This window comes from Anabrus simplex, chromosome 2 (assembly GCF_040414725.1).
Source record: "Anabrus simplex isolate iqAnaSimp1 chromosome 2, ASM4041472v1, whole genome shotgun sequence".
Classification (NCBI taxonomy): domain Eukaryota; kingdom Metazoa; phylum Arthropoda; class Insecta; order Orthoptera; family Tettigoniidae; genus Anabrus; species Anabrus simplex.
Window position 1 is genome coordinate 806,321,374 of NC_090266.1, and position 24,960 is coordinate 806,346,333.

Sequence of the window (24,960 nt, forward strand, 5' to 3'; positions counted from 1 at the left end):
AAGAAAATAAACGAAGGAATTAGCAGATAAGATAACAAGATTTGTACAAACAGCTTTTTTAAAATAATTCCTAGTTCCTGCTGGCTAAATTGGAATAAGGGAAGGGAGAGACTGTCCCTCCTGGCCCCACCCCCTAATCGCCGCTACTGTGTGTAGATACGCCAAAGATGCAGAAAATTAAATCTAATAACTTATTAATTTATACACGTATAGACATTCCACTCGATGGAAGAGTACAAATACTGTTCGGTGAAGTACGTGTGTAGAAGGCATACGTCTGTTTGGAGCTTCTGTTGCATTCCGACCAAATTGTCCAGATTAAAATAATGTCTGTGTATTCACCGCTGCTGATCACACTAGCCATTGCCGATATGCAGACAGCAAATATAGTGCGGCTGTAGCATACACCAGCCTAGAACTATGCGGTCGAAAACGATGTTTACTAATGCAAGAGGTGCATTAGACCGGTACCGCTGAGTAACATGGTGCGACAGACACTCCATTTTTTATCTCTTCATATTCTGACGTAACCTGCCCGCTCGCAGTAGTTCCCTTGTGAAAACCAGTTGGTAGACATCCCATTCATCATTTGTGCATGCGGGGCATTTATAAGTAGAAAGTACGGCGTTCGAGAGCCACGTGGTATAGTCTAGGACCGCATGTATCTTCCCCTTCCTTAGCTTATATAATACAACAATTTCTATATTAATACATTTAATATTAATTAAACCTACTAATGGTGCTAATCTCTTTTCATCTCCTTCTGCCACATTCTACTTTTAATTTATATTCATCAACAAAATATTTAGTTCTCAGTACATCAGTTCCCCTACATACTAACAGTAACAATACTTTTAGTTAGTGCTAATCTCTTTTCATTTCTTTCTGCTTCTTAAAATACAAAAAACTTAGCTATTCATCCTAGAGTGCTTTATTCTTTATTTAACAATTCAGCTATTGTATAAAATTCCTTCTCTCTTTCTAGTTTTAATTTATATTCATCACCTAAATATTTAGTTCTCAGTGCATTAGTTCCCCTACATGTTCTCTATAGATGAGCCTCTTACATTATTTCTCCACAGAATAAAAAAGGATTTTCATTATGGTTCTCTCTCAGTCCCTTATTGTTATATATCCCCATTAGGCACCAAACTTCTTAGTTCTCTATTTGGGAGTCTTTCTTTTCTTATTGACATATTTTTCATAATTCCAAAAAATTCTGCTAGTGTTCTTTTGGTTTCACATCCTGCCCTAATCATCTGTTTCTCTATGTCCCTCACTCTAATCGTTAATTTTTTTTATGAATCTCTTCTCTTTACTGTTCATCTCTTTATCCCAGTATTCTCCCATTCCTATCCTGTCAAGAATACTTTTCACTTTCGACACCCAATAATCATCATTTGGGTGTTTCATCTGGTGTTGGAATGCTAGGTTCAATATTTCCCTCCCCTCTCCCCTTCTAAATCTTAACCAATATTTTACTACTTTCCTGCTTATATCTGCTTGGATGCTGATATCTTCACATAAACTTCTAACTCCACTATTTGGTGTGAATTCTGGTAGACCCATTATTATTTTACAGAATGTATTACTTATTACATCTAATTCTTTTTTTCTACTTCGATACCCCATATGTCTGCACCATACAGTGATCTTGATATCACAAGAGCATTAAAAACATTTTTGTGCAGCTTGTATTCCATATTTGGCATCTTCCTCTCTAAAGACCTTATACTTGATAGGGCGGCCAGTCCTTTCAATTTGGCACGTCTTATTTGTTCCTTCCACATCCCGTTCGATGTTATTATGATTCCTAGATATTCTAATTTATTTACAACTTCTAGTTCTACATCTTCTAACCACCAGCACCTTTCGTTTCTCTTTAATTTATTTCCTCTTTTACAAACCATTACTTTTGTTTTCTTGATATTTATTTTCAAATTCCATGTACTGCAGTATTCGACCGTTTTCTTAAGACTATTTTGCATACCGACTGTCGTTAGTGAGAGCAGAAGGTTGTCGTCTGCGAAGACTAGGCCACGAATTTCTTTGTTGTTTAAGCAAGGGCTTGTCCTATCCTCCTTCCCCTGACAGTCCATTACATCATTAATAAAAAGTAAAAACAAAATTGCTGATAGTTTACATTCCTGCTTAAGTCCAATATTCGAGTGTATCCTGCCTACCATTAGATCTTCCTTAACTTTAATCGAGCATATCACTTCTGCATCTAATTCTATGGCTTTAATCATTTTATTTGACATCCCTATTCCAGCCAGCTTCGCAACGACAGCCCGCCTGCTAACCGAATCAAAAGCTTTTTGCAGGTCTATTGCTGCAATATATAATCTACCTCCTTTCCTCTTATGTATGTATCTATTATTGTTTTAATTATAAATATATTATCTGTAGTTCTCATTCCTTTCCTAAATCCTGTCTGGTACACTGAGAGTGCCCATTTATAATTCTTTTTGTTAAAATACCGGTGTAAATCTTACTGAGTGTTCGATCTTTCCCCCTTTCTTTTATATATCGGGCAAATTACTCCTTCTTGCCAACATCTTGGAATTTTTCTGCCATCAGAGATTTTGTTAAATATTTTAGTTATTATTTCTAGCATTTGGCTGTTATTCCCTATCTCTTTCCAAAATTCATACGTAATTCCATTAGCAGCACCTGATTTTCCTCCCTTCCCTTTTTTTCAATGTATCTAGTTCCTCATCTGTGGTTGTTATATCGTCTAGTACAGGCAGAGTAACCGCCACATGTCTCAGTATACCAGTCTCATTTTTCTTCCCTTTCCGTGTGTCTTTACCCCCTAATAACCCCTTAAAATACGTTAACCACTCCTCATTGCATATGCTTACTTGATTACAGCTTTTATAATCTTTACATATTGTGCTAATTCTTTTTCATACTTTCTTAGTTTCATTTTCTTTACAGTACTTATGTAATAAGTTTGCCTCTTTGGCCTGCCAGTTCCTTTTTTTTCACTCATTAAATCTTTGTATTCCTTCCTCTTTTTACAAAAATCTTCTCGTAATTCCTGAAATCCATCATTTTGGTACATTTTCAATGACTTCATCACTTGATTTTTCTTTTCTTTACACTCATCAGTATACGATACGTTTTGTTTATATTGCCTTCTCTTACTCACAGCCATTTTTACCAGCTACTTCTGTCGATCTTTCAAGCATTCGTATTGCTTCATCTATGTTATTATCGTCTATCATATACTCAATACCTATCTTCAAAATTTCAAAAGTTTTACCCCTATAGTAGTCCCTAAATTCGTCTCTCTGTTCCTCACTCCCCCTGTATCTTAATAATTTTCTCTGTTCATAGTTAAAATGTTGTTTCCCTTCTTGTTTACCTTCGTCTCTCAGTAATCGAATAGCAACTGGGAAATGATGAGACGCTGTCCAATTTTTTACCTCAATGTCCTTAACATAAGTGAAAGCCTCTCTAGATGCCAACACCAAGTGTATAACACCCCCTCCTGACTCGACTATGTGTGTTAAGTTGCCTGATTCGTCCCCCGACCAGCCCCCATCCAAAATGTACAATTCCTCTATCGCACACATTTCCAGTAATTTCTCTCTATTTTTGTTACACTCTTTGTCTTTGCTTCTCCTTCTTTCTATTAATATTTCATCAATATCTTTATCATATAATGGATTATTTACGCCAACCCTTGCGTTGAAATCACCCATTATAATTATTCCCGCTGTCCGACTCGTTGGCTGAATGGTCAGCGTACTGGCCTTCGGTTCAGAGGGTCCCGGGTTCGATTCCCGGCCGGATCGGGGATTTTAACCTTCATTGGTTAATTCCAATGGCCCGTGGGCTGGGTGTCTGTGCTGTCCCCAACATCCCTGCAACTCACACACCACACATAACACTATCCTCCACCACAATTACACGCAGTTACCTACACATGGCAGATGCCACCCACCCTCATCGGAGGGTCTGCCTTACAAGGGCTGCATTCGGCTAGAAATAGCCACACGAAATTAATTAATTAATTCCCGCTTCTTCATTTCCTAATTTAATCTGGTTTACAACATCAACAAGCTCTTCAAATAAGTTTTTCTTCTCAAATGGGGACCCCGATGGATGGTTGTAACCAAAACCAATGAAAATCTCTCTCCCACTCTGATTTCCCTTCTTTACTTTTACCCAAATCATTTCCTCACATCTCGATACCCATACCTGCTTGCATATTTCGTCTTTTACGATCACTGATATCCCTCCCGGTAACGCCCTTTCAGACTGCTTTTGTGTTTCGTTCTACTCCAGACCTTAAAACTCGGTATTTGTACATTGTGGCCAGGCGGCAACTAAGTCTCTACTATCCCAATAATCTCACTATCTCGCGTTGGATCTATAAATTCATAATTTCCCAGTTTGCTCAATATACCCTCGATATTTATTAATCCCACGACCCAGTCTAGTTATTTGTTCGTGGGTATATCTGATGTCGCCAAGGCCTTACGTCTCGTCATTCGTGCTTTTTCTAACTGTATAATGGATCCACTTGGGGAGCTAACTATTTCCTCTTCCAACCCCCTAGCTTCCTCAGATCCTGTCAACACTTTTTTAGCCCAAATGTCTTTCACATTTAACGCTGGCTTACGTTTCTTTTCTTCTTTTTCCCTGAATTGGCTTGCCTCCTAGGGACTACCTCTTCTTCTTGAGTTGATTTCCTTGGTTGGTGATATCTGATTTCGAGCGCCGCGTCATCCAGTTCACTGTCCGTATTTTGTTGATTGCCACACACAGCTGCTGACTCGGATCTACTGTCGTCAATCGTTAGACCGCTGGCCTTCATTATAGCTGACACATCAGGGCAATGCTCCAGCTCGCGGAGCTGACTAACAGTCCATATCCTGCTCCAAGAATCGCCCGATGTTATAAGCCTGTTTCCACTTTAGCCCCGAATGCCGCGCCTTCCCTTGAGGAAAACGTAATGTTCGCATATTTTCCATTTCTCGTTAATCCAATTCTTTTTTAATCCATATTTTTGTGCCCTTCAAGCTCTTCGCACTTTCCAAAATTTTTCGAGCCTCAAACTAGATATCACACATACTTTCACTGGTCTTCTTGCCATATTCCATCCTAATCTAAAATACTATCGATATCACTCTCGTTGCACTCGACCTTCAAATTCTCCCTGATTAAGGAAAGTATTCTGTCTAACATATCATTAAAGTTCTCTCTTTCTGTTTCTACCAGCCGGTAGATTATTATGTTTCTCTTCCTATCTTCTTTCAGTCGTGTCTTTTCCTTTTCTTCGAGGTTCCTTAGCCTTTCTTCTAGCTTCAGGACTTTCGTCCTCATTTCATCTATCTCATTTTTGTTCTGCAATACGCTCTCTTTCATATCCTTGAATGCTGTTGGTATGAAAGTCTTCAAGTCCTCGAATACATTTTTTGTTCCGTTAACATTTCTATGGTCTTCTCCGCTTGGCATACTTGCATGGCCTCCTTGAGCTTCTCAATATCTTCCCATGACAGCCCGGGGCCAGGATTTAGCTTCACTCCACCGATCACTTGTAGCACCATCACCACCACTAATGAAAATACTATTTGCGTGATGTTGAAACTGTTTTTCACCATTTGAGTTTATTTCACATTCCATCTGCCCTGCCATCTGCCTATAGCACACCTGTATTGATCAATTGAAACTCCCATGTTAGCACACTCCTAAATTTTCACGCGCTCAGCACTACGTCCTTTCACCTCGCAAGCTGAGTTGCAACTGTCCTTGTTTACATATATGTGCATTATTATAATTCTTTCATTTACATACTCAACTTCAGCTATTGGTTCAACATTGTAATTCATTATAAATCCCACTCTATTTCTTTTCGTTTTACTCTTTCCCATCCAGTACAAGATGTACCCCCTTTTTTTTACTTCACTTAATACCAGGATGTCGAGTTTTCATTTCTCCATTAGGTCAATCAATTTTTTCCTTCCCATTAATTGTTAAAATATTTATTGCTCCAAATCGGGCATTGTTCTGTGATCTAACACTCGCACGAACATCAGCATTACCACCATATTATGCAACTGTAGCCAGAAACTTGTCATTTCCATTTTCCATTTTTAAACTTCCATCCGAGGCTTCTTTCATAGTTGAAAGCAAATATAAATTTACACATCTGCTGACCTGCAAAGTCTAACGCATATGAAGATTCTCTTTTGGGGTTTACTCCCTTAGCCTTTGAAGATCCCTCTTCTCCACAAGGCAGTGGTTTCCTCTTCTAATTTTCCCCACAGAGTATGGGTTGCTTCATCCACCGTCATCGCCATTCCGAAGGTCTTCTTCTCTGCCTAAAATGCTGTTAAGGTGTTCACCCATAACCCTGGGCATGGATTCCACGTCATACCCCGTGAGACTGGGTCCCTGCCTGAACTTAGCTCTCCTTCACACCGGCCTACTGATGTGGAGGATACCCACCCCCGCAACGTGGATGCGCCAGACAAGAATTACTCAAGCGAAGGATAGGGAAAGTGACCCTGTCTCCCTTGAGCCGGGTTAATTAGTAGGGCATTGTTAAATTTTTGAACTTATTCTATGACTGGCTCAAGGAGTTGCATAACAGGGTTATACACAACATTTCAAATGGTAGACACATGATAACAAACAAAATATTGAAGTAGGTGCAACAATGTAGTTAAATGATAACATCACTACTGTCACTGACTGCATTTATATATATTCACTCAACACAAGTGTAATAACATTTGAAATATATACGGTACACAAAATATACCATTTATCTGCCAAGCAGTTTCAATATGGTACGACTGATCTACAATAGGGCGAAATGCTGACAACCAAGAATGAGTTAGCTGGAAAATTTAAAATCTCCAATAACGGACCACTTAATTCGGAATTATAAATTTCCAACTAAATTTACTAATTCAAGATATATATTTCAGGTTTCTTCTGGGAATCAAACTCTATATGAACTACAATAGCTCGCTATATTGACACCTGGATGTCTGCTCTTGTAACTCACTCACTGAACTGACTACAGACAAAATACACAGTAGTTTACAAAAGATCTGCCATCTCAGCCTTAGTATAAGAGCAGCAACACACTGTCAGCACATCACTCTCTTAAACTATGATTGATCTGCCAAAGCAATATCAACAACACAGCTCCATAACTATCCTTCAACTACGGTACTCACCCACTCATCTAACTGACTAAACTGTACTCAACATTCTTTACGTACATATAGTCTACGTTTCTGGATAATTCTGCTTTCTTCCAACATAGTTATTAGTACAAGGTACCTGGAAGATTCTATAATATCATAGAGAATTCCTTGGTGAGTAACTGTTCTAGAATCATCTTCAAACACGTTTTTCACAAAGGTTACAAACTGTAAAGTATCTAGAAACATCTAGAATAGGGTGACCAGATATTCAGAGACAAAAAGCAGGACCTGATCGTAAATATGATCTAGCAGCGAACTTGATCGCCGATTTTCTCGTTCCTTTTAAGCGGTACCAAGCGTAAAAAGCATACATCGTACATTACTATTCACTACAGCATGATAAAACTTAAAAACCCTCTGATTTTTAGATGCTATAAAAAGGAAGTAATGTGTTCCAATAACACAAATTACCAAATTTTATTAACCTACTAACCTATTATTCTATTACATTTGTTTACATTACAACACACAGTGTTACATTAACACGTTGCAGTGTGAAGTCACTGTGACAGGCTCTCATACTTTTCACTTGAATGAATTGTCTTCAACAACTTTAAGTTTCCAGGCAGTATGTCATAAATTTCTACGCAGTTATAATCCAAGTTGGACCTAGTGATTACCATGTGATTTACATTTCCAGGCTTTAGGTTGGATTTTTCATTTGTCCAAAGATTGTTCATTAATGAAAATACTCGTCCTGTAGGAGCATTTGTAGCAGGCAAGCTTAACACAAATTCTACAATATCACCTATATTCCTGAAGCCAATATTCCTATCTTCAAAATTAGTGAATATTTCCACCCACCTCAAATGAGTTGGTGAACGAGCCGAATTCCACTCCTTTCCACTTTAGTAACTGTGACATATTCCCTGACATTAACAATCTAATCAAAAAGCATTGTATGACATATGTCTTTCCCGGTGTATTTAAGTACAAAATCTAATGACCTTTGTACATTACTCCATTCGAACACAAAATCAAGATCTGCCCAAATTAACACACTGAGTTCAGAAAAATGAGAAGTCCACTGATCTATGTATTCCAAGCAACTGGAGTAAAATACACTGAAGAAAATGGAAATTGCAACACCCAGAAGGAGTGGTGCTACATTGCTGCAATTGAACATGCAGGACCAGTGTTCGGTTGTGCTTCGATGATTACACTTTCAGGTCCCTCTGACCGCAAGTTTGGACAACAATCAATACAGGATGTGCCCACGACGAGCTGCAATACATTGATGAATTCGTCGAGGCATGGAGTCAATAAGGCCCTGTATCACTTCCTGAGGAATTGTGGCCCATGCTTGCTGCACTGCACGGGTCAGTTGTTCCATAGTTGTGGGTGGCTGAGGACGATTGGCCAGTTGTCCACCCATCATGTCCCACACATGCTCAATAGGACTGAGGTCCGGGGATCTGGCGGGCCATTCTAAGGTTGTGATGTCGTGGAGAGTTCTCTGGAGATGTGTGCAGTGTGAACCTAGGCATTGTCTTGCTGAAACATCCCATTAGCAATGTTCGCCATCATAGGGACAACCACTGGATTGAATACCCTATCAACGTACTGTCGAGCAGTCATAGTGCCCTCAACAAGCACTAATTGTAATTTCACATTAAAGCCAATAGCTCCCCAGACCATAATGCGTGTTGGCCCTGTGTGCCTCTCAACAATAATATCTGGGCGGCCCCTCTCCCCGGTACGTCGGCGCACACGATTCCGGCGATCACTGCGGGTAAGACAGAAGCGCGATTCATCACTAAAGACGACCCTTTGCCATTCGTCGACCCACGTCGATCTTTCTCGGCACCAGGCCAGCCTTACACGTCGCTGTTGTGGGGTCAATGGAACACCTTCTGCAGGAACACGGGTTCGTAAGCCAGCTGCACGCAGGCGATTACCAACTGTTTGTTGTGTAACGTGGGGTGCCACAGCTGCTCGAATTTGCGCTGCTGTTGCATGGGGTTCCATCCGGACCATCCGAATGATGCGGCGATCCTCTCTCACAGTTGCCTGTCGCACTGGGCCTGTGCCAGGTCTACGAGTGTGGGTACCTTCATTTGACCACTGCTGCCATACACGTTGTACCGTAGATGCCTGTCGGCCAACACGTGTAGTGACAGTCCTTAGCGATAATCCAGCCTCGCACAGCCCAATTATCCGAGCCCTCTCAAACGGCGACAGTTGTTGATAGCGTGCTCTTCTCTGTCGTCGAGGCATGTTTGACGGGGAACACTTCACTGCACAGACTGCAAGTCAACTACGCTACACCAGAGTCCGTATACTGGAGTTGATTCCTCCGCGACCAATCACGTGGGGAGACCTGTAGCAACAATCCAATGGGTCTGAAACCTTGATCGTTTACATACCTACATGGTAGCGTTCCATATCTTGAAAATCAACACAAACGACCAATGCCTTCATGATGTAGCAACTTCGATTTTCTTAAGTGTATTTCAACAGTTTCCTTGAAATGTGAAGCGTTAACTAAGCCATCATTTTCAATGTTCTTTAGTTTAGATGTAACAACTGAGGGTACAAACACACAGTCTAGCCTATTTGAGAGCTTTTTTCCTGAGATCCTCAAGTACTTTACAAGCATCCAACATAACAACATGTTGCCCCTCTAATAACTGAATAACACTGAAAAATTGCTGCTTGAGTATGCACAAAATTCAACCACACCTCAGCCAAGGGATCATCAAACACTGTTTGATTACAGTTGGGACACCTGCCTTGTGATTAAAAATACGATTTCAGGGCTGGATACAACTTCAGTACTCGTTCAATGGAAGATAACATGGAAAGCCACCTTGTTCTACTGAGACCAAGAACTTTGGAATACTCAATTCCGACGAAATCACAACACTCAATCAAGGAGGCCTCACGTAGAGTGTAAATGTGAAAATATGAGTAGATTTTCTGCACTACAGCAGTTTGAATTGCATTGTTGACAATGTGAGCACTGCAACCAACACCAACAATCGATTTCTTAAGAGAATTATGCACGATGGAATAAACATTTTTAGAAAATTTCCGAGATGGGCCACCGACGTTAGTATTAGTGTTGTCTGCACAAAGTCAAACCACTTTACTTTCAAGATGAAAATCATTTAGCGTTTTCAGGACAAATGACGAAATAATGTCAGCAGTTTCCCCTACCTGTTCTTTAAAATCTAACAATTTTATCTGTACCTCCTTGTAAATAAAATAGCAAAAAAGAAGGGAGAAAATTTGGTGGTTTTATGATCTGAAGAGTCTGTGTAAACCGAGACATAGTTCACATTTTCCAAGTCTTTTTCACTTCAGATATCGCAAATGGTCTAATCACATTAGTGACAATAGCTTCACACTTTGTCTTAGCACACGAATATTTTGGTTCGAAACACTTCTGAAGCAGTTTACACGTGCAATCTGCCGAGCGAAATGTTTGGTTATGTTTAACAGTATGGAATTCAAAACTGCCTTCAGAAGCTGCCAATTTCTGTTCAGCTGACCCCAGTTCTGCTCCTCGAAAGAAAGTAGTGAGAAATAAGCTGGATGAAGCAGCATTGTCAGCGAGTTTGTTCTTCTTAGTATCCAAATGTCGCACAATCTCGCTTTTCCCGCCGTTTGCTATTGAAAACAAAGTTGAATATTTGGTGCAGCGAACGTTGCTTTTCGATTTATCTGGTACTATAAACGCGTAGAGAAACTGCATTTCGGCATTTAGTACACATTTGCCTTTAACTTTCGGCATGATTACCACGGCTAGCTTAAACCACACTACCTGATCATCTGGATAATCACCAGTACCGTTGCCTACAAATCATAACACAGAGGCACAATTAAATTGCTTCTATACTAAAAACGCTTCTAGTAAAGAGCATAGATGTAACCTGCTTGAAGTAAGAGAAGCTGGACTACGGGACGCAAACCCGAGGGCAACTTAAATTACATGTTCGTTACAGGGTCTCTAAAAAGAAAAGAAAAGAAAAGGAGAATTGCCTCCAAATATAACGTTGTGAATGCTTAGCTGAAAAGCTAAGAAATTTCTGTTATTAAATTGCGAATGTGAATTCCGATGGTAACCTCCTGCGCACCAAGGAAAAATGTACATTTAAATTAAGTTAATGTCCGCAAACAAGAAGAAATAGTGCTTACCCAGAGACAGGTATCCCATAACGGGACGGAAGCAGGAGCACGTCCGCCCTGTAGGCTGGTCAGAAGCAAAAGACGCGGATCCAATCTTCTCGCTCCCACGAAGGAGCGGATGAGATCGAAAAGGCGGAAATGGTGTAACCACCGAGGTAACCAATCAGGATACAGAATTTACTCCCGACTTCCAAATTCACCGATTATAATATCTTTTAAGTTGACCAATGAAATCTGGCTACTTCTCCCTTATCTAGAAAATTATTTTACGCAACAGGAAGCAACTAGAAATGTGCTTCTAAAAACGGCACGTGTACGTACACTCAGTTCCTTAAGTTAGATACATGATTTAAAGCTCACAGCTACATGATAATTTAAGCACAGCATTTTCCAAACATAATTTTTTCAATGTTCAAAATGTTCATAAGTCCAAAAATATAATTCTTCCAATACAGATATCTTAAACAAATAGTTTTATAAACAATAAATGAATTTTTCAACACAATATTTGAAGAGGCTTCGATCATTTCTCAACTGCTGCCCCAAGTCCGGCCACATTGAGAATGATGCTATTCTAAAATTTAAAATTCATCGGCGTTTTTCCATCACGTTGTCTCATACATTTCACCTGGCACGTTGTCTCCACTCAAACTTCGATTCTCAAGCTTTCTCTCTCCCTCCTAACCATTCGTGGTGACGGTGACTCTACAAAGACAGACTGTCAGTTTTGAATTTTCAACACAGTGATTTCGTCCTTTTTTATATTGTATTAAACTTCAAAATTTTTTGACTAAGAGGTCCGCAACCTCACTATAAGCACATATTGTTCGTTTCCGTCTGTATCATTTGTTTTCATTTATTTTCTTCTTAGGTTTAACACATTTTGTAGATTCAATTATGTATAATATTAACCTTTTTTCACTGAATTTGTCTCTCAATGAGTTATTTATTGCTCCATCTAATGAGGGAAATGTCATATACTCTATTGTTCTTTTATTTCCGTCATGTGTCTTTTGTTTTTCATTTGTTCCTTCATTATGTTTTAGCACATGTTGTAACCGTTAGCCTAGACAACAGTCGCAGAGCACTGAGACACCTCGCAAATAGGACGCCTGAGTGAAATAACAAAGGATGTGGCACACATAGGAAAATTATTGATATTGTGCCATGTGATAAAGAAAATACAGAGTAAAATTTAAATATTGGCATGGTTTATTGATATAATAACAATCTCATATTGTCATCCTTTTTAACTATGATTGTGGAAATGATCGCTAATAAACAGTTAAATGCTGCTCTTGACGTACATAAAAATAAATCAAATGGGGTGGAACATGAATCTTTGCCCTATCTCACCCTAACAAATCAGAATAACAGATTGATTTCAATTATTATTAAAGCAGTTTTATTTAACTAACTGTGAATGATCTGGGTTCAGATGATCCAATCTGAAATATTAGAAAAGAAAGAAAATTTTAAATTTTAAATTTTAAACTTTGTACAACAATTATACCCAAATTTCAGTTATTTGCTCAAAGTTTAAATTTACAGTTACTGATTTTACACATGATTTGAAGAGATAATTTTCGCTCAAACTTAACCGACGCAATGAAATAATTAGCTATTCATTTACCAGTTCCTTTCTGGATTAAATGAATTATATAAATGAATTAAAGTCTGAAAATGTCACCTCAAATGGTCTGCCCAACTCAACTAAAAATCTAATTTCAGATAACGCCACATCATAATTCTTAGATGCTGAAATATAAAAGAAAATGACACTGCCCACTCAGCAACATAACATCTGAGACATACTAAAAATATAAGATGAACTCATAACTATCGTACACCATGATTATAGTTCTACATCACCACAATATCTACAAAATATACTACAATATTTACAAAATTTGGCAACAGGGGAAATGACCATAACGTTCGAATACAGTCACATATTCCTAGCTTTGTTAAATGAACATGTATGTCTCTAATATCTAGGTAGATGACCCGGATTAAAGTCCTTGAATGTTCGGGAATGATCTCGAATAATGCTCCATAACTATCGTGAATTAACGTGACTATTAAAGTGACAATAAACTTCGGAGAATTCGGAATATGACACAATCAGACACAACTAACCGAAGACATAGTCCAAAATCAACTATTCGCAGACTATAATTATTCAATATCACGCAAATATCCTAAACATCACAATACGTAACTGCCATTTGCATAAATAACTATCTCCGATAATCATAGCGTGACTTTACTGTCTAAGAAATACAACCATTATACCGGTACACTATAATTCATCCACTCTCGAAGACACAGGACTAACACGTTAATAATCGCGAAATCTACTATAATGTCCCAAGTAACACAGCAAAACATTTGTGATCCGCCCCGGGATGTCACAAATTCTAAAATAGAATATCACGCAACATGTCCTACGCGTACCCAACACATAATTAACATATTTGATTTCTCGAAGATCCAACCCATCTTCCGGTTTTCATGTCTCGACTTAATATTATCTCTCCTCTGCATTCACGTTATTGGCTTTGATTCAAAGGAATGGAATCATTTCCAAGACTTGAGTTTTAAGGTCACACTCAATTTATATTCAAACAAACACTATTTGAAATTACAATCCGATTCAGTGAGACGACTGTATATCCGAGAAAATCTAAGTTACATAGGCGGAGATCCTGACACAATTCTCCACAACTTATGCCTACATTGAATTTATAAAGTGAAATCATAAGAATTATTAACAACTGAGTCGCCGAACATGATTACCAATATTAACTATTTAAATATCCCACTACGGAACAGATATTTATTGTACTATTGTGTCGACTTAGCTTTTCGATGTCTTCATGATGCTGGACGGCTGGTTGTCCTCAATGGAATTACATGTGGCTTCCTCTTAACCTATCGCTGTCAGCTGCGGTCTCAGGGTTTAGGCCTCCATATCGGCACTATCACACACGGTACTAGGTAACATCTCCCTGTTGAATTTGTAGTTGTCCTCTTCTTGATTTAGAGCTGAAACTTGCACAATAGTAATTAATAAGATTGTCACACCACAGATTCCTGAAAATACTTTGAAGTAATACGTACCTACTAAAGCAGACTCAATTTAACTTGACGTCTGTTATTTTTATGCACGTTATCAACCAGAATAACCCGAGTGATATGTCTGTGGGGTACACAGTTACCCAGAAGCAAAGTCTCGCTTCCCCAGATTCCGCAGGAAGAATGTATGCCTGCCGGCGAACGATGTCCAGCGACTGTATGACGTATGGAGAATGAATGACGTCTGGCGACTGAATGACCCACTAACCTTCTCTGATAACAGCTAGCGAGTGTGTCCTTGAAGCATTGTGCACCGCACTTGCACATGTCGGAAGTCTCATCAAGTTCACGACTATGTTAATATCATCCAATATCTGTTCTACATGTGAAATTATGATTTAAATGTTATTATTATTTTTATTATTATTATTATTATTATTATTATTATTATTATTATTATTATTATTATTATTATTATTATTATTAATTCGAATAAACATGTTCTTTCCATCACGCTATTTAATAATAACACTAGTCGTTTGCCAAGTTTGACACAGTCGCTGACAGAGTAGTCGAGCTTCTCGTACATTCGCTAGACACGTGCCTATTTCCTTCTTTTTTTCTTTCTTCGCTCACAAAACAGGTTTATTCCTCAACTGCTGACACCAGTATGAAGTTGTATAGCATATATTATGACAACACTAAATAGTTAGAAGAATATGAAACGAGTTGAAACATGTTTGAATGTTATTACTCCATCTAATGTTGGAATTATGTTATGTATTGAATGGGAGGATACATTAAAATTGTCTTTGTAAAGTGAAAACCGTCAATACGGAATGTTTCTAATATCTTGTAACAATATATTTTAATTGAATTTACAGGTATTGGAATTTTAACATTAAAAATGCCTATATAATAAATAATATTCCATTTAAAATTTGTATTTTTCTATATTATTTCAAAAATGAAATCATCGGAGGCAAAATATATATTTGTATCGAGTATCAACAAAACTGGTATTGTCCCATCTCTATCAATTATTAGGTCCCTTTCATATCCCTATCTTTCTATATATTACTTTATTTGTCACTTGTTTCTTCCCTTCCATTACTAACGACTCACCTTACTAACATTTACCTAGAGTCTGTGTCAAATGAGAAGAATTTTGGCCTTCAGAGGCTACTTAGATCTGTCCAACCAAACAGCTGCTATATTATCACAATACCCCAACTACTCAATGTATTGCTCTCCAAGGAAAATTTTACAGAGTTATATACCACTTTTATTTTATAAACACGACCACAGCAGAAACAGCTTATGATTTGATATAAACTATAGATATAATATCGTCATGTTTCCTTTTCCACTTTTACTCCAATTATTTACTAGTATTGTACTTAATTCAATAGTTTAGGTATCATGCATTGTTTTTAATCAAGTTATTAACTGACTTCATTGATCAGTTGTGTTTCAGTCCCTCTGGTATGCAGCTTCTTACTGCGTCTTCTGACAGCACAGCTAGATTGTGGGATCCAGAAACTGGGAACTGTGTTCAGATCCTGAAAGGACATAAAGATGATGTGTTTTCGTGTGCATTCAACTATCGAGGAGATACTATTATTACAGCTTCCAAAGATAACACATGTCGGATATGGCGATAAAACCCATGTTTGCAAGTTATTGGTAGATTCATTTTTTGTATGATATACCAGTGTTTTGACTGTATCTGTACTTTGTCTGAATAATATTTGGAATGGAAATCCATCTGTTTCATTGCTCTAATTTATTTAAGGATGATCCAATAAATGCACACACACATATATACCCACACAATTCTAATAACCAAGTATGGCCACACTCACTAAATGTTGTCTATTTACATATCTATCTTCCTTATGGAATAGTAGGCAGTCCGATCCCTTGTTATTACCTGGGGATGACTAATCTTTACTTTCACTTCCTCTAGTCCAGTTACCTAACACAACAGTTGTGTGTAGGCCGCTGGATTTGCACACAGAGCTACGGGCTACACAACACACGATGGCTATTACTTGGTTCGAGTCTAGAGACAGTCCAGTAACACACAGTCACATGCAATGAACAAGTAAACATCAACAGCTCAACAATATTCAACAGCAGGACGATACTCACAACAGAGAATATTAACACAGGTCCATTTACCCTTACACTCACGATAGCAGCTTCCCCCGCTGACTCACGGTGATCCTCAGTCCACAGAAATACACCAACAAGCAGTACAGTCTTCCATTCCGCAGGTCGCCTGAAATCCAGCCATTTGCTTGACTCTCAAAAACACACACCACAACATCACTTCGTTCAGACCTCAGTGGGACACTAGCGACAACCAACACCTCTGTCGCCCTCAGCGCAGCCACCGAACCCCAACACACTTCGTCTCACACCGACTCCACCAACGAGTCCAACACTGGCCCCGAGTCCAACAACGACTCCACCACACAGCCCAACTCTCAATAACTGCCCGCGACTAGCCTTCCTTTTTATAGCTCGAGTGATAGTAACCAGAACATTCGCGAAGTGGCTAGAGGCGGAACACTCCTGTTGAATCTCCAAGAAACTCACAGGTAAGCCAGCCGACGAGAACAATATACGGAAATACCAGCCATGTCCTCCAGGCCGGCCGGGAGCTTCCTGGTCAGCTGACTCACTAGTCTCTTCCAAGAAGTACCAAAAGGGGTTACCCCATAGGGCTAGCACATAACATTGTCCCTTCGAGATCTCATCGTTCCGATCAGTTATCTTCCCAGATTTTCTTTGGTATGGCGCCCTCGGTGTACCACCTTCCCCGTGCATCTTAGCCTCCGTGGTACTCGGTATCTGACGTCATTTAATCCCCTCGGAACTTGGTAAGTGTCTTTTCCACATCCTCTGGAACTTGAGAGACCAGCCATTCTAGGTCGTTCTCATGATTTCCGATGGTGTTAAATCGTTGGTCGTACCACACCGTCACTCGGTCGTTCTCTGTACTCGAGCTCCACTGAATAACTGCATCCACATCCGCCGGTCTCTTTCTCAAATCCAGGCAGTACCTATCAGTCGGGGCAGGGTGGTCCGCGGGTCGGCCAAACCCCAAATTCACCGGAAGGCGCAGCTCTCTTTCACACAGCGTCCTCGCTGGAGTACATCCCGTGGCATCGTACACTGTGGACTGGTAATCCAGGGGGACGAACAGGAGGTGAGGATCCCCGTCCCTCTCCGTTTCCATCCAGGCATCAAGGCTCCACTTTCTGTCAATCCCCATGGTGATTACTCGGCAGGAAACTTTTTGCTCGGCTTCCCGCCAGGAAAAGAACTGGCAATTTTCTGGACAATGTCTTTGGGACAGAGAGTCGACCTGCGGAACGTGTTTTATCTCGTGGAGGTCCTCGTCAACATTTCTCTGTCCATCGGCCACTTTCTTCTGGCTGTCCTCGGTCTTCTTCCGGTCATCCTCCATCTTCTTCTGACCGTTTTCCATCTTCTCCTGGTGGTCTTCCAACTTCACCTGGCTGTTCTCCATCTTATTCTGATCGTCTTCAGTCTTCTGTCGGCCGTTTTCCGTCTTCTTATGATCATCTTCCGTTTCCTTCTGGCCACCTTTCGTCTAGTTCGGGTCGTCCTCCGTCGTCCTGGCCGTCTTATCTTTTCTTTTGGCTTTCTTCCATCTTCCGTTTACTTCTCACCGTCCTTCATCTCCTTTATCCACCTCTACTGGCTTTCTGCTATCCTCTCCTGGTTTTCTTCCATCCTGTCCTGGCTTTCTTCCATCTTCCTATAGCCTTCATCCATCTCCTCTTCTATCTTCTTCATCATATCGAAGAGCGCATTTAGCTGAGGTTCCATTTTTGCGTGTCCTCTGGTCTCAGCTGGCATGCAGTAATTAACGCAAGATGAAACGTAAAGATTTATATGCGTGTGTATTTACTATACACCGATGTTCTGGAATGCTCCCGACGGCGGTCGAAACCTATAATATCTATTCCGCTGGTTCACGCTGATTACAAAGATGTGTCACACATGGGGTCTATTCTAACTTCTGACACCAAATTTTTACAAATAGAACTCTGTCTGTTTCATTATTATATTTTATTTAAGGATGGCGCAATAAATGCACACACACACAAAAATCTAATTAACCACACTCACTAATTTTCTGTCTATTTACAAGTCTCTCTTCCTTATGGCACAGTAGGCGGTCCATTCCCTTACGATTACCCGGGAACGTCTAATCATTACTTTCACTTCCCCCAGTCCAGTCACAGTAGCAGTTGTGTGTAGACCGCTGGATTTAACACAGTTTTCGTGTGCATTAAAATATAGGGCAGATACTGTTATTGCAGCTTTGAAAGATAAAACTTGTCGGATATGGCGATAAAACTTATGTCAGCAAGTTAGATTTAATTTTCATGTGATTTTTATCGTAGAAGTACTGTACGTCAATAATAATTACCAGGATGCTACAGTAGTTGTTCTCGTTAAGGGGAGACTCCACCCTAAATGAGTTTCTTTTTTCAAAAAACGTTCAGTGGCTACGTCAGTTCTTTGGGTTACTTACTCCTAGATCCCAAAGTGATTTGGCTGTATTCAAATTACACATGTCAAAAAATATTTGAAAAAGAGACTGACAGCTGCCAAAGATAGATTTTGATTTATTTCGCCAACAAACACGATCTTCACACTTTTTTGTGTTCCAATGTTTGCTCCTTGCATTTCATAGACATGTAGTGATTCCTAGCGAGAAAAAAATTGCACTAGATATGTAAGCAAACAATCCTTGAGAGTGAAAATCATGAAAGTTTGACTTTTTCCCTTTAGAGCAATTGTGTTGTGGTGTGTTTAATAAATGACTGTAAGTATAAGCTTTTATAATTATATTGGTTATAGTTGAGAATATTGTAGTAGTGAACATGGAAAAAGTACCCGTAATTATTGTAGTAGTATACAAGGAAAAATTTCCCACCAAAGAGTAGCCGCAGCATGTGGTCTCATTGTGTAAACAGTAACTTTGTGTAAATAGTGCGAAGTAGTGGCTACCATGGTCTTGAAATTACAAGAAGCCCTACAAAACAGGAAGGGAAATCACATGGTGCTGGAGAATATTAATGGTTATGTGTCTTGAACTAGTATTCATTCACTAAAATTATATCAAAAACCATTTTTCCTTAAGTTTTTCTAAATTCAATGCCAACTTTTTAAACCTAAATATTAACCAATCTCCATGAAACTTTTGCAGTAAGTAGTCATGAGATATCTACATTCTTCTGTGTATTAATATTACACTAAAAGCAGCTTCTGTATTTTATTATGAAATTGTATGTATATATAATTAAAGAAAGTTTTTAAGTTTGAAATTTGAAAAAATACTGAAAGTAAATGAATAAAAATTTCTCATAAAATAAATGCATAGATCTGTAGCACTATGTTGTGTCAATATACCTAAAAAGTCTGGGTTGTAAAGGTTGAGATGTGAGTACCAAAAGTTGGTTTTCAAAGTACCATTAAAATTATATTGAAAATTCAACATTTAAGAACCAATGAAGGTCTGGACTGCAGAACTTGGGCATTGTAAAATTAAACATCATTTCCACATTCAGTAGCGTGCGGTCAACACATTCGTTACCCCATTTGCAAACAGTTTTTCAAATATAAGCAATCGTAGCCCCACTACACTCTCTAAAGTCAACATTGCCATTTTATAAGGCTGCATTTTTCGTAGAAAGGTCTATCGGAGTAAAGTCTTTCAAGAATATTTTCAACCACACACTCGCACATATTTCCAAATTGATATTCAAGGCAGTGATGACACAATCATAACTTAATCTATAGCAGATTTAAACGATGTACTTACATTTTCACCCGGTGACGTTTCGTGATAGTACAGTCTTGGTTCTCAAAAAAATACACTGTGACTAACTATTTGTTTTCAACTTAGAAAGTCCAGCCAAAATTGAATCAGCATAATTAGCTGGTATTTACCGTCACCGAAGTTTTATGGTTTCACTCGCTTACTGAGTGATCGTACGTCAACGACAAACGAGGGAAAATATTCGTCACGACGTATAACACACGTTATATTAATGAAGAATGGCACAGAACTTCGCCTATAATACAAGACGAACACTAAAAATATTCACTATATATCACCATCACAGACAACCAAATACAAAATACTTTTACATCGTAATTAGCTCATTCATGCTGGGCAACCTAAATATTTTTCTGCGGCTATCGGAAAACATACTCTACACGTGCCATCAATGAATTGCTCAAACATGTATACATACCGAAATCCACACATAAAATATATTCTTCAATGGATTTCATAAACTGGCTCTATTTTTATTAGCAAGACGATGTGCAAGTGGCTATACTGTTAACATGTTGATATTTTTCTTGTAGTCTCTAGTGTGCGGCGCTGAACACTTCGAGTGTCAAGTATTAAAACTAACGTACGTTACCTAAGCTAGCTGGCTTGTCGCCGTAAATTACGATCGGGGGAGGGCCCACATCCCCGCCCCGCTCCCAGGACAAGGAAACTTCAACTGCATGCGTCAACCAAGCGACTTAAATGGCTCTGGGTAGCATCGCAGCTTTTAAACTTTATGAAAAGCTTTCTAAGGAATAATAAGAAAATGTAAATACAAAGAGTCATTTAGCCCAGCAGCGCTGGGATAGATGGGGTTCAGTGCACGCCACTGTCCAAATTCGATTTACATTAACCACATAGAAGTAAAGTTGAATGTTTGAGGAAAGTTATTCTCTTGCAACAAATTCAACTCACCAGTATACATTTTATCTCTCAACTAAGTACTGTAATTAGCTTATTCGCTCAAGGAATAAGTCAATGTAATTAAATATGTATCATCATACCCAGAGTTAGGATTTTGAGGTGCAAATTTCAGATGAAAAAAGGAAGGGAAATGTGCTCTAAAATGGTAAAAAGGTGACAAGAATTTGCTGGTTTATTCAACTAATTCAACGATTTCTCTTTCCTCTATTCTAGTTTATTGAATTACAAACAAGTACATCAAATTATCACTCATCAAAGGAAGGAAAAAAACATGAAGCTGTTGTACTTCAAGACATTAAGCATCTCTACGTTTTTAAAAGTAAGTCTGTTTCTATTAGGAGATAGAATGTCTTTGTCGATGCTAAAGCTTCCTTCAACATCCACAGAAACCAGTGCGGCAAACCTTGTATTAACTCTTAATGGCAACTCTATAGATGTGTACAATTCCTCAATGTCTGGATTCATCTGAAGACTAGACTCAATTTTGTCTTTGGCAAAGCCGCCTAACTGCTCCCTCGCGGAAGTAAAAATATCCCATTGGTTTTCTTTGTCTAGGCCTTGTTCTTCTAATCGTTTAATAACTGCAGCCATGTACTTATAACAATGGACACAATATAGTTATGTCTGCAAATTATGTATTTTCTCTGGTAGCAGAAGTTGTTGTCCCTTGGAAATTACACCTGCGTCGGCTGGATCCAAAGAAAGCACAAACTCTCTAATTTTGTCAAAATTCTCACAGAACATTGCAGCGCACTCAATCCACGATCCCCAGCGAGTAATGACCGGGAATTTGGAAGGAACAGGCCAGTGGTTTCCCTGTACGCAGCAACATGACTCGGAGCTTTCAGTAGAATCTTCTAAGGACAGAGATGAATTGATTTGCGATGTTGTATTCGTTCCTTATGGATTCACAAACCCTGTGAAGGGAATGAACAAGCATGTCACATGCTTCAACTTAGATAACAAAGGTTTTAACAGGATAACTGCTGAAACCAGGTATGGAGCTTGGTTTTTAACCACAAGAAGTTTTTCTAACTCGATACCAGTAGGCCAGAGTTTATGGCAGAAGTCCATAATTGATTGCATTACTGTATTGGCATCGGCTTTCTACAGCTCATACATTTTCAATAAAATGGGCTTAACGTTCTCCCCTGCTAAGGGAAAACTAAAATGTTCAAAACATATCGTTCCATTGAGTCTATGGTTTCATCCACAATGATTCCCTCATCGCAATCAGACACTTTCTCCTTGATTCTTTGTATGGTTTCTTGGTAAACCGGCTCCATGTAATTTTTGCTTAAAGTACTCTCATCGGACATTGAAATCTTTGTGTATTTTTCAAGAAATTCCTTGAAGGCTGCATGGTTCACGTTATTGAGTTGAATTCCTACTTGTATAAGAGCTGCACACACATCAATGTTTAATTCTTCAAATTTTGACTTTTGAAGAACTCTGTTGGAATTCATTTCATAATAGAGGTTGCCGCGATTTGTTTGTTCGAAGAGTCTTATGCATTTGATGCTTAGAGCTGGAAATATGTTGTTTGAGGCTATCTCGCTGGTGTTTTTCATCTGACAAAATTCTTGAATCGCAAATAATTCGTTGCATTAAAGTTCTACCAGTGTCTATGAAATCTTGTTTGAATTCTTCACCCAGGGCAATAACTCGGGACAGGAACGCCTTTGGCATGGTCAAATTTAGTAGTACACTCGTTGAGTAATGTAACAAAGTACTAACACGAGTTCACTTCCTAACACAACGCGACTATCAGACAACTCACTCGCTCCCTTGCTGTCCACACTCTCTTATAACACCGCGACAGTTACCAGATTGTCCTCATTCATGCTGGAACTGCAGTCTCAGCGATTTCTAGTAGTTTCGAGCAGAACACAGTCTCAATCCTCGGAACTACGCGGGTGCCGCGGCTGACATATCTGCGTCACCAGCCTCCGCCTCCATGCGAACAGGTGACGTCTCTCACAGTAACAAACTCACATTCACGAACAGCAGGCTACTGATTCTGGTGGGATAGAATCACTCATTATCAACTGCATTATTGCGGGCTATATTGTAACGGTAAAGAGAGAGAAAGAGGTTTTGTCAAACACACAATTATTTTCCATTGCGCTTTCAACTCCCGCGTGGTGTTTACTGAAAGAGGCAGGTTTAGTATTCGCACGTACACAGCAAGCTGAGAAGACGTTAATTGAAAGTTAAATATTTTATATTGATTAGAAAACGTATAGAATAAATTGGAATTAAACTTAAAAGAAAAAAAGGGGAAAAGAGGGTATTATGGGCATGGCTGCGGAAAAAGGGATAAAGGTCCCAAAAAGCGGAAAAAGGAGCGCGAAAATGCCTCTTTTCACAACTAGAAACAAAATTTCACAGTGTGATATCTTTCCGAACATCTTTAATTTACCCTAACAAAAAAGATGCGCACCTAAAAATCCTAACCCTGATCATAAATTAAATAAGAGCATCAGTATTAAAATATTATTTACAACCATTTTTATGAAGGGATTTTTAAAAATTGTTTTATTCCGTTTTTATTATAATTTTCAAATTTTTCTTTTTTTACAATCTCCTTTACGTCACATCGACACAGATACGTCTTACGGCAATGATAGGATGGGAGACGGGCTAGGAGTGGGAAGGAAGCGGCTGCAGCCTTCATTAATATACATCCCCAGCATTTGCCTGGTGTTAAAATGGGAAACTACGGAAAACATTTTCAGCGCTGCCGACAGTGGGATTCGAACCCACTATCTCCCGGATGCAAGCTCACAGCTGCACGCCACTAACCGCACGGCCAACTCATCCGGTTTTCAGAAAATTGTCCCCAACACACTCGCTAGTACTCTTCTACCATCAGTAACATGTACAGTACAAGTTGGGTTTGTGTGATTTGATCGTTACTTGAAAACAGCATCAAATCTATTCTTTTCACATTGAGTACAAACCAGAAAAGCTCAGTAAACTTAACTGGTGGTTCTTATTTTTGGGCTCAGGAAGTAGGTAGATTCTTCTTCTTCTTCTTCTTCTTCTTCTTCTTCTTCTTCTTCTTCTTCTTCTTTCCGATGAGGCCTGCTAAGGACCACGTGTCAATTTCAGTTCACTTCTTCATACTTTGTTATTTTCTCTTCCGCTCCTTCCAACATCCTTTCATCCTTTCACTGTGCTGTTTCCTTCTGTCCTCGGACCACTTCGCACCAGGCTTCTTGTTCAATATTCCTTGGAATCCTTCCATACATACTACTCTCTTTCTAAAAATGTCTCTGTTCATAGTTTCTTCTTCTCTTACATTATTTCTTTCTAAATCTTTCTTTACTTTTTGAATCCAGCTAGTTGTTGCCTTTTTGTCCCAAGGGTACCGGTACTTGAAAATCCTTTTTGTTAATCTGGAATCATCCATTCTATAAATATGTCCGAAAAATTGCAATCTCCATTTCCTTATGGTTTCTGTTATGTTTTCTATGTTCCTGTATATTTCATCATTACATCTTAATTTCCATACTGCTGTTGTTTTCACAGGACCTAAGTTTTTCTCATGATTCTCCTTTCTAGTAACTCAAGTTTATCTAATATGTAGTTTAGTACCAGGCATTCACTTGCATATAAGCATTTCGGTTTCACCACTGTAGTGTAGTGCCTTATTTTAAGACTTTTAGATAGACACTTTTTGTTATAAAAAATTCTTTGTGATAC

General features: G+C 38.9%; 1 protein-coding gene across 1 annotated transcript in view; it reads left to right on the forward strand.

Moving 5' to 3' along the window:
• The window catches only part of LOC136863694 (dynein assembly factor with WD repeat domains 1), a 277,042-nt gene extending 260,937 nt beyond the window's left edge, over positions 1–16,105 (forward strand). The window contains exon 8 of the mRNA XM_068226039.1: positions 15,908–16,105. Coding sequence (XP_068082140.1) covers positions 15,908–16,105 — 198 coding nt within the window. The remainder of the gene's footprint in view (positions 1–15,907) is intronic.
• The last annotated feature ends 8,855 nt before the right edge of the window (positions 16,106–24,960 follow it).